Source organism: Felis catus, chromosome A3 (assembly GCF_018350175.1).
Source record: "Felis catus isolate Fca126 chromosome A3, F.catus_Fca126_mat1.0, whole genome shotgun sequence".
Taxonomy (NCBI): Eukaryota; Metazoa; Chordata; class Mammalia; order Carnivora; family Felidae; genus Felis; species Felis catus.
This window is the reverse complement of record NC_058370.1, coordinates 64,008,342-64,021,663: the sequence shown is the minus strand read 5'-3', so window position 1 is coordinate 64,021,663 and position 13,322 is coordinate 64,008,342. Positions and strand designations below refer to the sequence as shown.

General features: G+C 37.4%; 1 protein-coding gene across 2 annotated transcripts in view; it reads right to left on the bottom strand.

The window, feature by feature from the left end:
• Positions 1-6,742: 6,742 nt before the first annotated feature.
• The window catches only part of PPM1B (protein phosphatase, Mg2+/Mn2+ dependent 1B), a 92,594-nt gene continuing 86,014 nt past the window's right edge, over positions 6,743-13,322 (bottom strand). For both annotated transcript variants that reach the window (XM_019827129.3, XR_006595522.1), the window contains 2 exons: positions 7,624-7,668; positions 6,743-6,886 (listed from right to left, as the gene is read on the bottom strand). In XM_019827129.3, coding sequence (XP_019682688.1) covers positions 7,624-7,668 — 45 coding nt within the window. In that variant the 3' untranslated portion in view covers positions 6,743-6,886. The remainder of the gene's footprint in view (positions 6,887-7,623; positions 7,669-13,322) is intronic.

Below are 13,322 nucleotides of genomic sequence, written 5' to 3'. Positions count from 1 at the left end.
CACTCCAACCCTATCATCATCCCAGACGCTGCTTAAGAAAACCATTAAGGAATTAACCAGATGAATACATTCATATACACATATAACTACTAAATTAATACCTAGATGGTAAATCCCTGGTGCTACTTACCCTAAGCAGGTCACATAGAGGGGCCCCTGTGAAAAATAACTCAGGCCATAAAATTGGAGTATTCTTCTCTAGCAAATTTCATCTCAAGTTCACTTCTTTTGAAATATGTTAAAATGAAAATTATGAAACATAAAACAGATTTGGAAAAATTTTTTTTTTAATTTTTAAATATTTACTTATTTTTGAGATAGAGACAGAGCATGAGCAGGGGAGGGGCAGAGAGAGAGGGAGACACAGAATCCCAAGCAGGCTCCAGGCACCAAGCTCTCAGCACAGCTATCAGCTCAAACTCACAAACTGTGAGATCATGATCTGAGCTGAAGTTGGACGCTTAACCGACTGAGCCACCCAGGTGCCCCAGATTTGAAAAAATCTTACCGTGAATGCCCACAAACCCAAATCTACATTAACACATTTTTCCTTTAATCAGATTCATGTACAGAACACAGACTTACCACTTGTAGATGCAGAATTTGATGAGATTCGACACAGGGTTAGTTACGTAACCACTGCCACAATCATAAGATAGAGCTGGTCCATCGCTCTGGAAAGCTCCCCACACCCCTCTGCAGTCAATCCCCAGCCCCTGGCAGCAACTGATCTGTTGGCACTATAATTCTGCCTTTTCTTGAATTTTAGAAAAATGGAATCATACCATATATAGTCTTTGGGTTTTCTTTCATTCAACGTAATGCCTTTAAGATTCACCCATGTTGTTGCATGAATTGGTAGTCTGTTCCTTTTTGGAACAAGCTTTGAATAGCATTCATTGTATATATGTGGTTTATCCTTTACACCAGCTGATGGAACTTGGGGGTGTATTTAATTTTGGGCTATTATAAATGAAGTTCTTTATAAACATTCCTGTGCAGATTTTCATGTGAACATGTTTTCACTTCTCTTGGGTAAATGCTGAGGGATGGAATTGCTGGGTCCTAAAGTTATATAATATTTAAGGATATAAGGGAGGTGGTTTTTTAGAATGTTTGAACTAGAATCATCAGGACAACTTTGATAAAGGAGGATTAAGTGGGAAGATTCATACTACCTCATTGCAAGAATTACTATAAAGCTATAGTAATTACAATAATGTGCCAAACTGTTTTCTAAAGTGGTGGGACCTTTTTACCTCCCATAGGCAATGTAGGAGCCTTCCATTTGCTCCACATTGTCACTGAAAATTGGCAACACCAGTCTTTGTAACTTACCTCTGCCGAGTAACACTGGTGTTACAATGTTCATTTCTTTAATGACTAAGGAATTTGTTGCATCGCCATTTGTTATATCTTCCTTGGTGAAATGCTTGTTCAATTTTTCAATATTTTACCCATCTAAAAAATCTGTCCATTATACACGAGTCCTTTATCAGTTACATTTTGCCTAAGGCTTGCTTTTTCATTTTCTTAACAGTTTTCTTGAAGAGCAGTTTTTTGGTTTGTGTTTAAGTAGGCTCTACACCCAATGCAGGGTTTGAACTTGCAACCCCGAGATCAAGAGTCACATGCTTCACCCACTCAGCCAGCCAGGTGCCCCTCATTTTTTGATATTACTGTAAATATTTTTTTTTTCGTTTCCATTTCCAATTGTTTGTTCCCTGTACATGAACATAGAAATGTTCTGGTACATTGACCTTGTATCCTGTGACTTTGCTAAGCTTATTTATTAGTTGTATTATTTATAGATCCCTTATCATTTTCTACTTACACAATTGTGTCATCTTCAAATAGACAGTTTTATGGGTCTTTCTTTCCATTTTGTGTGTTTTTAATTTCCTTCTTGGTCTTGTTGCACTGGGGAACATTCTAGCGGCTAGGAGTACAAAAGGTGAGAAGAGACATTCTTGCCTTGTTTGGGGTTTTCCAGGGAAAGTATCAGCCTTTTACCATCAAAGAGATTACGGTTAGGTGTCACATAGTTACCCTTTGTCAGGTTGAGCAAGTTCCCTTTTATCTGTACTTTGCTGAGAATTCCTATCACAAATAGGTACTGGATTTTGTAATGCTTTTTCTAAATATAATGAGATATGGTGGTTGTTGCTGTTGTTACTTTTTTTTACTCCCTCCCAGTATTGAGTTACACTGGTTTTCAAACGCTTCCTCTGTCAACTTCATGGGCATCAACACTTTCATAATATTCCTTTTTATACATGTCTGTAGGATCTGTGGTGAGATGTTGTCCTTTCCGTTTCTCATACTGACAATTTCTTCTTTTTATTTCCTTCTGACCAGTCTGGTTAGAAGTTTTATCAATTTTATTGGTATTTTCAAGAGCCAACTTGTGATTTTTCTATTTTTTGTGCCGTATTTCATTGATTTCTGTTCTTATCCTTGTTTCCTTCCTTTCTTGCGCTTCTAGTTCTTAAGTTGGAAATTTAAAGTTAGAGACCTTATATTCTTTCTAATAGAAGGGTTTAAACCTATAAATTTCCCCCTACGTATTGCATTAGCTGCAGCCCCAAATTTTTGGTATGTTGTGATTTTCATTTTCATTCTGTTTGAGATATTTTCTAGTTTTTCCTGTAACTTATTTTCGGTACATGGTTTATTTAGAAGTGTGTCGTTCTTTTGTAGGTTAATTCCACTGTGGTCAGAAAATACGTCTTCTAGGATTTCAATTCCTTAAATTTAGTGGGACTTCTAAGAAGGTAGGGGAATCTTTTCCTTGTTCACTTTCCCCTTCCGCTGATTGGTACGGTTGACAACCAGGCCCTGGATGACGATGTCGCCATGAGATGGAAAAGGTCTCGGACTTGAATCACCACATGGGAGAAACACACTTACCTGGAACACCCATCCTGGTCTATAAGTGTAAGAAATAAGCTTCTAGGATTTGGACCATTATGGGTTTGGTTCTGTTTGTTACAGCAGCTTACCTCACCCTAACTAAAATGCTGCTTATCTTTTTAAGGCTCCCCTGTCTCCCCACTACCCTGAAAGTGAATTTTTTCATAAAACATAATCTGTATTTTAGTTCGTACTATCCAAAGCATATCGCCACATCTATTCAACTACTTTCATGTGTTCCGTTAACAGACAAACATTTCATATGAATATAAATATATGTGATGTTTACTGCATCAGCCATGGTTCCTTTTTATTTTTTAAATAAAGTTTTATTGAAGTACAGCATGCATACATTAATGTGCACAAAATACTATCTCCCTGTATTTACAAAGCTGTCTATATGTGGGCCATTCTCATCCTTTCCATCATTTCTTTCTCACTTGCTATTTTTGCAGCCCTGGTAACTGAGGAAGTCAAGAAAACAAGACAGAAAAGGCCCCCTGCTACAGAGTGTGGTCACAGAGGGGCCCTTCCTGCATTCAGCTCAATGCCTCTGGCATACATCTCCAGAGCCACCTTTCCCCATTTTTATTTTTAAGGGAAAGAGGATATTACACAGGTATGGAAGAATGTAAAGAGAGAAGCTGCACTGATCTCCTTTCCCAGAGCAAATGCCAGACTCCAGCCAGGGCTGTTGATACACCATTTTAGCATCAGAGTTATTTTTTAAAGTATTTTTTTAAGACATACATACAGGATGAAAATGGACATGTACCTAAAAAGAGTGTGGTAACAACAAAATAAACAAAAACAAGAAACCACCGGTGTTCACAGAAAGAAATATTAACACGTTCAGAATTTCAAAAAAATGCATAAATGATGTTTAAAAAACACCATAAGCAAAAACATCACCAGAAATTTGCATGTATGTACAGGAAAGGAGTCAAAGTAAAAACTTGAATTAGCAGAGTTATACACAAAAGATAGGGCCAACAAGAACTTTATTTCCTATTTTATGCTGATGGAAAACAAGAAGATGATACTGAAAACCTAAGAATATTTCTGGGTGGCCCATTGTTTAAGTTACAGAGAAGTGTGGGGTAGGGTAGCAGCCACAATACCAGAAAGGGTAAAGGTCATTCCAATCTGGGGGGAAAGGTGAAAAATGATGGCAACTTGATACCGATCCCAGGAAAGGTCCCAGACTAGATCCTTCTAGTGTTTTCTAATCCTTCAGGAAAAAGAACATCATTCACTACGAATCGACAGGTGTGACCTCACGAACTGTTGGGGGGCAGTTACTTGACTAACGTTTTGGGAAATGCAGGACGTCCACAAGGAACGTAAGATCCCACAATATCCTTTATAACCTGGGAGAGATATGGGCTGATCAGTAAATCGTGACATCCTTACCTAACAGGTTGGTTAATACATTGTTTAACTTAGATCCTACCGAAAAGAAGTTTCTAAGGCCTGTGAGAGGCCGTTAGCCTCAGACTTGTTTCATTCAATATACAAGGTTTACACATGAAACTTAGGAGTGATCGGAAAAGATAGCTAAGAGATCTTACACGAACCCAAAAAATTCTCAAAAGGTTCATGAATCTAACACAAGAAAACTTACTAAGAATGAACACAGATTAAACAAAACACCAACCGCACAAGTGCGGGATAGGGGAAAAAACGCTGAACAGCAGTAAAAATCGTTAACTTCTGAAGACTCACACAGGACTGTGTGGGTGTCAGCAAAGCTAGTCCAACCTCTGGGTGCTACATGGATGAAGAGTATTAACTAGCACAAAGGGCAGGAGAGCTCTGCTACTTATGAATGTTCAGCTCTGGGTTGGGTACTTTCAGAAAGACGTAGAAAACCAGAGTAGTTGCAGGAAAGGGTCTTAGACGGTAAAGACAATTGAAGCCGTGCCATCTGATGAGTGACCCGGGGACAGAACAGAGTAGATGCTAGGAGTCATCATAGTAGCTGCTGTTAAATGTTTGGTCTCAAGAGCTAATAAGACAAATGAAGGGGAGAAACAAAGGACCAGCGAGCCCACTAGAGCCCAAGACAAAATAGATTCTGGTCCTGGAGGGTCAGGCCAGAGACTGCTAAATGGTTTTTCCAACTTTGAGATCCTATAAATGTACACTTAAAGATCTGACCAGGTACAAAATCTGTTACTCTGTTTTTCAAGAACACACAAATGACAATCCTTCAGAACTACTATGTTATAACTTTTGAGACTATAAAACTACAAATCATTCAGAATTTGCTTTCTTGGCCACTTTTTGTCTCAAATGGACAAATGTGTGTGTGTGTGTGTGTGTGTGTGTGTGTGTGTGTGTGTGTGTGTCTCCCCCTCTTGTTTTACTGAGATACAAGTGAAATGTGTGTGTTGCTTTTTGATGGGAAATCAGTCTAGAAAATGTAATTTATTCTGTCCACTCCCCCCCTCTTATATATCAGCATTGTATAAATTTTTCTTGGTGAAAGAAACTTCACTAGTATAGGATAGTACACATTTATACTGTAATAGGGGCTACTCTGTCTTACCTGCTATTTTCATGCATGGTCCACCCTGAAAAAGCAAAAGCCCTAAAAAAACCATACATACAATACAAACATGGGTCATTAGAAAGGAATTCCTTTTACACAGCCAATCTTCCAGGTACATTTAACTTACGGTTTTATTTATATAATTGAGGTTACCTCCAGCTACCTGGAAATGTGTGGTATGGTATGAACCTAATTCTAATCAATTCCAATTCTGTCTTAAAGGTATATCTTAGTACACTACAAACGTGCTCTAGAAATAACTACTACATAGCTGAGATTGCCATAAACCGCTTTCACCATTCTTCTCAGAGATTATGCAAAACTTGAGTAAACCCATGCAACGCACTAAAGAAATCTGTTATTCTACATACTACATCATGAGATTACCCAGAGATCAAAACATGAAAGGAACTTTTCCATGGCTTTCCCTAAAAGAAATCATCTACTGTCTTTGCAAATTTTTGCCATATTACTTCCTAGAATATTTATACCAGTTCTTTGGAAAAGCAAGAATTAAACGTGGCAGCCTTTGTGCTCAAGGATCAAACTGGGGTTCCTTTTTTCTTACCAAACTTTCTTGCACCTTTCATCTCAGGGTGGAAATACAATCTCTCAGAAAGGGAATGTACATAGTTACTGTGCAGTTACAGTCATTTACTACTCTCTGATTATCTAAAAGTAAGTTAAATGGAACTGTAATAAAAGGCACCAGAGGGGAGCTTACTTAGGTGATGGGTTTTCCAAAAGAAAAAATTTTTGGCCACTGGAAAAAGTATTTACAAGAAAATGCCTGAGCTGGTTTCTTGTGTGACCAAGATATCCACTACCTCGTATATTTTTAAACACATCTTTGACATCATCTAATTAGTTTATAAAGTATCTAATCTAAGGGGGTTTTGTATTCATGTAAAACAAGCCAGTTAAAAACTTACTTCCCTTTATATTAACTATAAACACTGAACCTCATTTCAGAAGAGGTCTGGGGCATCACAAATACCAGAATCAAAGAAAGATGTTCTTACATGAACATTAAGAGACCCAGGAACTTCTCATTTAAATGGCACTTTTAGGAGAAGGGAAACAAGAATGACAGATTCAAGACTGCCTCTAGCCATGAGAATCCTTGGGATAAAACCAAAATCCTGCCCCAAAGCCACAGGTGTTTTTCACATGGACAGAGATTTAGAAAGGTGCAATGACAGTTTTTCTTTGCCTCCATTAATGGGCTGTAAGATTACAGGTTAATAGAAGTATAAATAATGCAATTACACAATGTTGAGTTCATTTTTCTTTTGGGTTTAAAAAAAAAAAACCTTCATGTCCTTGTACTTTTAGGGGCTTGGAAGGTCTGCCAGCCACTGCCTTTCTTGTCACCAGAGCCTTGTTGGGTTTACAGATGGACATGCCCGAGACTGCCATCTGGTGGAAATGATAGAAACTGAAATGATTTTGTTGTTAAATGGTTAAGTACATTGTCTACAAAGAAGGTACGAATTAAAAATATATGAAGGGGGAACGTCTCATTCATAACAGCAGTAATAAACATAAAATAACAAGGAATTTACTTAATAAATGGGTAAAAAATATAAAACTGTAAGACTTCAGTGGGGAGTGGGGGGAGGCATAAAAACACTCATATACATAGAAAGATGTAGCATTTTCCCGGAATGGAGCTCTTCTCTGCTAAAGATATCAATGACCCTCCCCCACCCATTAATCTAAGCATAGGACAACTCAATATTCATGGGATTTTTATTTGGTAGAGAAAACTTGGCCAAATTATTCAAAAGTTCAAATGGAGAAACATACATTCAATTTTTGTTAAAGCAGGGTAATAAGGAAGCACCTTCCCTACCAGATGATAAAATGTATAATAAACTATGGCACTGAAGATGACACATTGATACATAATACAAAACACTGAAATGGGATGCCCATAAAAATACAAGCTTATACAAGAATATATAGTATAAGGGCATTTTCAAATAAATGAGAAAAGACTGGCTTATGTATTAGCTGGTGTGAGGGGAAAATGGAAAATACCACATTAGGTTTTCGCCACGTAGTATTACCCCAAAGTTCGTTCAACTAGCATTATGTATTTATAATAAAAAGAGCAAAGTCATAAAAGAAAATATATGTAAATATTTACTTACTCAGAATGTGAAAAGATTGTCTATGTATACAACTGAAGCTTCAAACTGTTAAAGAAAATGATAACATTCTAAAACTTTTGAACTTTATTTATTTAAGTAATCTCTAATCCAACGTGGGGCTCGAACTCAAGACCCCGAGACCAAGAGTTGCGTGCTCTTCTGACTGAGCCAGACAGGCGCCCCAAATTCTAAAACTTTTGAATATAAATAACCAAGGGATGCTTCTCAGAACTCATCAAATGAAACACCTAAGATCTTTGCAGTTTACTGTCTGTACATTTTACTTCAACTTTTTTAAAAAGTACAACAAAAAATAAACCCCATTATATTTTACTTCAAATGGCATATGGCGGATAAAAGGATAATCTTTAATATTTTTGACCAAAGATAGCTATCCAATACTATTCAGATCAGAGCATCTTAGCTGTCTAGTGCCTCTCCAACCATTGCAGAAAGACTTCATTCTGCCTGTAGGAAGAACCGGCATAGAAATGAAAATTTACTGTGTAACAAAAAGCACAGAAATAAAGTATCATGACGTAAAATTTTGGGGGGAAAAAAACCCCATGATATTGACTTAGTAGTTTTTGAGGAATTAGGTCTTTTCCGTATTGGTAGATGTGTTTTATTCTTAGTTCCATCCCTCCAATATCCTTATTTAAAAAGACAAATGATAATAAAATAGTAATTTGTGGCATATTTAAGAGAATGGTTGATTTCCTAAATATATAGAGATCTCACAAATCAATAAATGAGCAGAAAATATGCAAATGAAAAAGGCTTTATTAAAAGATATAAAAATCAGCCAAAATGAGGAAAAAATGTTCAATCTCAGTAGTAATCAAATATAATTGAGAATTAAGTCAAGAAAATATCACAAATTACAGTATCTTACCCACCAGTTCGGCAACGCGCAACAGTTGAGAGAAAGCAAAAGACACAGGCATTTTTGTATCCTGTTGGGATTATAAATTGGTGCCCTCTCCCCAAAAGGCAATCCAGGACGACTAAATTCACTTAGTTTCTGTATTTTATTTTTTATCTCAAAATTTTATAAAAAATTCAAATATACAGAAAATTGCAGAAAAGAAATATGATATCCTTATCTAACTGCCCAGATTTAACAAACGTTAACATTTTGATAGGTCTTTGGGGTCTGGGGGTGGAAATAAAGATCTCACACTTCCCAATGCTTCCAAATAAACACTGTCCTAAATTAATGTGTATCATCCCCATGCATGTTTTATACATATTATTTACCTATAAATTGTATATCAAATTCCAAGATTTCGTCATTTTCTGTGCCACTCTTCTAATGCATAATTAAGAAAAAAATTAAACGACAAAATGGTGCTTTAATAACACTTAGGATTACTTTATACTTATTGTCATAGGGTTTTATTCCCCAGTAAGATCTACGCCCAACGTGGGGCTTGAACTCATGACCCCGAGATCAACAGTTGCACGTTCCACCGACTGAGCCAGACAGGTGTCCCATAATAGGTTTTTAAGACAGACTTTTTACAAACCTTACATTGTCATTTGTTTTGCTTACACAATAACTTTGCTTCTATGTTAAATCATACGTAATCATCTTTAAGACATTTTAAACAGCATTGGAGTTAACACGTGTAGTCCCAACCATATGCAAAGCCCCACCGTGGGTCTGAAATATGAATTGCTATTACCAAGTCAGAGCAACTATGCCAGGACAGATGCCTAGCAGATGGCTACCGTAAGATGCCACTGACCTAAGATGCTTCTCGGTCTCAAAGGTATTAAGATAGTGCATTTTGGAATAAATTTTGGAGATTAATGCTGTTACTTAAATGATGTCCTTTTAAAACCTGCCATTTCTCTCAGCATCACATTTTTAGAGTATTAAAAGAGGGTTCACTGCCTAAGGAAGATAAGCCAAGAGCAACTAGCTGCTGCAGGAGCAGAGGATTCTCCGTCCAGCCTTCCCAGCATTTCACTAAAAACCCCAAGAGAAACTGGTTTATGCCAAAGGGTACTTGTGAGGAGGTTGAGTTATTCCTCCTTGGCAACATCTGCCTTAAATCAGGAAAATGTGATCAGGAAAATCACATACTTATCAGCCGAGCCGAAGGTGAATCAAGTGACGCACTTAAATTGGGGCCAAACAATTCAGGAACTGAGACAAATACACTCATGACATTCAAAAGAACCAAACTAATGCGAAAAACATGAACAAAACATCAAATTTTAAATAAAGACAATCGCGGTCACTGAATTTTCCATTTGCCTCAGGCTTCAACACAGCACGGCAGGGCTCTTTTACTGGTCCAGCCTTACAGGGGAAGGAAAGGGGTCAGAATGACCTCTGGGCTAGTTTAACATGTAAATGTGCAACAGGAACACACAAAGGAACTCTCATAAGCAGGGTGAAAATTCTTCAATACTAGATGCCAAGACGGAAGCAGGCTGCTAAGAAGTAGAGTGTGGATTATTTGGTTGTATTTTTATTAAAGGGAACTACGTTTATGTAAGAAGGTGGCAATGCGTACCTGCCAGGTATCAGCATTTATGAGGCCACAGTAATGAAAACGTTGTGATATCTGACAGGGTTGCGCAAAAAGACAACAGAACAGAATTTAGAAATAAGAAGTGCATCATGTATGTAGGAAACTGGTATGAGACAGGGCTAGCCTGGTGTTGACGCAATTAGCTAGCGGCCTGCCGAAAATTAGATTCCTGGCTTCATGCTATATAAAACAGTAAACTCGAGATGGATTAAAATCCTAAATATATGTGCTTGGGAGATAGGATGAAGACTTTACAACTACTGGAAGCAAAGAGAATATGTGAACTTGAGATGGTAATGATTTCTTGAACAAGAAAGACAATAGTACAAACCATAAAAGACTGATAAATAACAAGACCCCATACACAAAGTGCGTGTGTGCACATATATGTATATGTGTGTATATACACACATATATATGTATATATGTATACATATATACAAATGTATATATGTATATGTATGTATATGTGTGTATATACACACATATACGTATACACATATATACACACACGTCTGTGTGTGTGTATATATATATATATGCATATACACATACACATACATATTGAGAGAGAGAGATACTAGGTTTTGTAGCACTTATAAGCAAAGGTTAGTATCCAGACTATATAAAAAAACTACAAACGAGAAAATGGCAAACCAAAAAGAAAAATGAGCAAAGGACATGAGCAATCATTTCAGATGAAACTCAAACGGCCACACATACAGAGATGTTTGCCTCACATGGAACCAGATATGCAAATGAAGACATACTATTTCATGTTCACCTAACTGGTAAATTTAAAGTCTGGCAATACCAGCATTAACTGAGAATGGAGATGGACAGAGAAAAAGGAATTTTTGTACATTTCTAGTGGAAATGGAGACTAGTATACACCTTTAGTAGAATGCATTTGCATTATTAACTTGAAGACATGACTACTTAATAACCTAGTAATTTTATCTCTAGGCAAATACTAGAAAAACACTAGTACATGTGCTCAAAGGGACACATGCCAGGACGCCCACTGCATCAGTTTTTTTAGTGGAGAGTTACAAATAGTCTAAATATCCCTTGATGATGAAATGGGGACTACACTGTGGGGTAGTCACACAAAAGAATACCAATGTATTTCTCAACCATTAGCTTGTTTTATAGAAGAGGGGATGTAGAGGTAATAATGTGAGCAAATAAATTCAAACCTGAGGTTGGGAATAACACACTTTCCTCCCCGTAAATACCACTCCCCAACCCCTGGCCCAAATCAAAACTCACCCAACATGGTGGGTGGATGTGGGAGGGAAGGAGTAATGAGGTGGTTGACCCCTCGTGGTGGGTGATATTTGGCCTTTGGCACAACTCCATTCCCCTTCCCCACCTCCTAAATATGTAAATCTGAATACTTGGGTAGATCACAAATCAAAACCTGTAATTCTCATTCACAGTTCAGCCCACACACTTCTGAGTTTCCTTCCTTGTAAAAGAGCGTAGGTCTACTTTCATTTGCCAAGTCATATATATATATATATATACACTCTGACCCTGGTGACCTTTAAGCTTTTCAAAGTCAAAGAACCTTTACTCAAATCAAATCTTCTATGGAATCCCAACAAGTACCACAGAAAAAAGCAGAACTGCTCTGGAGGTTGAAAAATGGCACCCTTGTCATTCTAACATTTTAGGGAATTTGAACTACATGAAAATTCTTAAGACTGTTAGTTTATTGTTGAGTATAAATCACTTTAAAATGTTAACTATTGGGGCACCTGGGTGGCTCAGTTGGTTAAGTGTCCGACTTCGGCTCAGGTCATGATCTCGCCATGGTTCACCAGCTCGAGCCCCGCACTGTGCTCTCTGCTGACAGCTCAGAGCCTGGAGCCTGCTTCGGATTCTGTCTCCTCTCTGCCCTTAGATTGTACTGGTCCTCTTCACTCAAATACATGCCCAAGTATTTTCATTAGAGGTAGATGTTATGAGAAGAAAAATGAATTTGTTGTACAAATTTAATTACTAAAGAAATTACTATTGCCATTATAGACTAGTGTTATTAGTCAAGGGGGGAAAATCCCAAAACTTTGATTCCACCCATATTTGACGTTCATTTATTTTTGAGAGAAAGACAGAGCGTGAGTGGGGGAGGGGCAGAGAGAGAGGGAGACACAGAAACCAAAGCAGGCTCCAGGCTCTGAGCTGTCAGCACAGAGCCCAAGGTGGGGTTTGAACCTATGAGCTGCGAGATCAAGACCTGAACCAAAGTCAGACACTTAACCCACTGAGCCACCCAGGCGCCCGATTCCACCCATACTTGAAAGTTACAGTTTTTTTGTGCTACTAGAGTTGTGGATATAAGAGATAAAAGAATTATTAACCTTCTAATACCAAGATCATGTACCCTTCACTCCTGAATTAGAGGAGCATAGCTACCATTTAAGCAGGAAATGATGTATCTAGTTAACAGAAGTATTGGACAGGTAGAATGAAACTAAAACAAAATAAGGGGCGGGGGAGAAGAGACCACAGTCAAGAAAAACAGCAAGTGAGAACAGCAGGGATGTAGTCGCAGCCTGAAAAGCAACTTATTCTGTATTAGTAGCTAGCTGGTTTACTTCTAGACCACAACATAACACTTCTCATTAGGGCTTACAGAAAATTCCCAAAGTTGAATAGGAAAACAAAAAAGCAAAAAACAAAACCTTAAAGCAACTGAACACAAAAATACAATGCAAAACAAATTGTTATAATGCCCATAAGAGTTTATTTGCAAAAGCAAGTAACTTCAAATTGCTTTGAAGTACCTTAAATTCTAGTTGTAATGACTTTTAGCTTTTGTATTACAAATACAATGGATTTTCTGCACTTTGAGCATTGTATTAACATGTGACACAAACCACAATATGCTAGTTTTTCCTTACTACTATTTAGCCACCCAAAGCAAAATGTGCTCTAAAATCTTCATCAAATGCTTTACCTTATTATTAGTTAAATCCAATTAGTTCCAAAATACAAATAAAGGTAATTTGGAAGAGGAAATGTGAAATTGAAATCATTGAAAAATGCAATCTATGATTTGGCAAGTGAAAGAAATTCAATGGCCAAGTTCCAGTTAATTTCAATAACTGAAGTTTAACTCCAGTAACATACGCGGACGCACTGGTC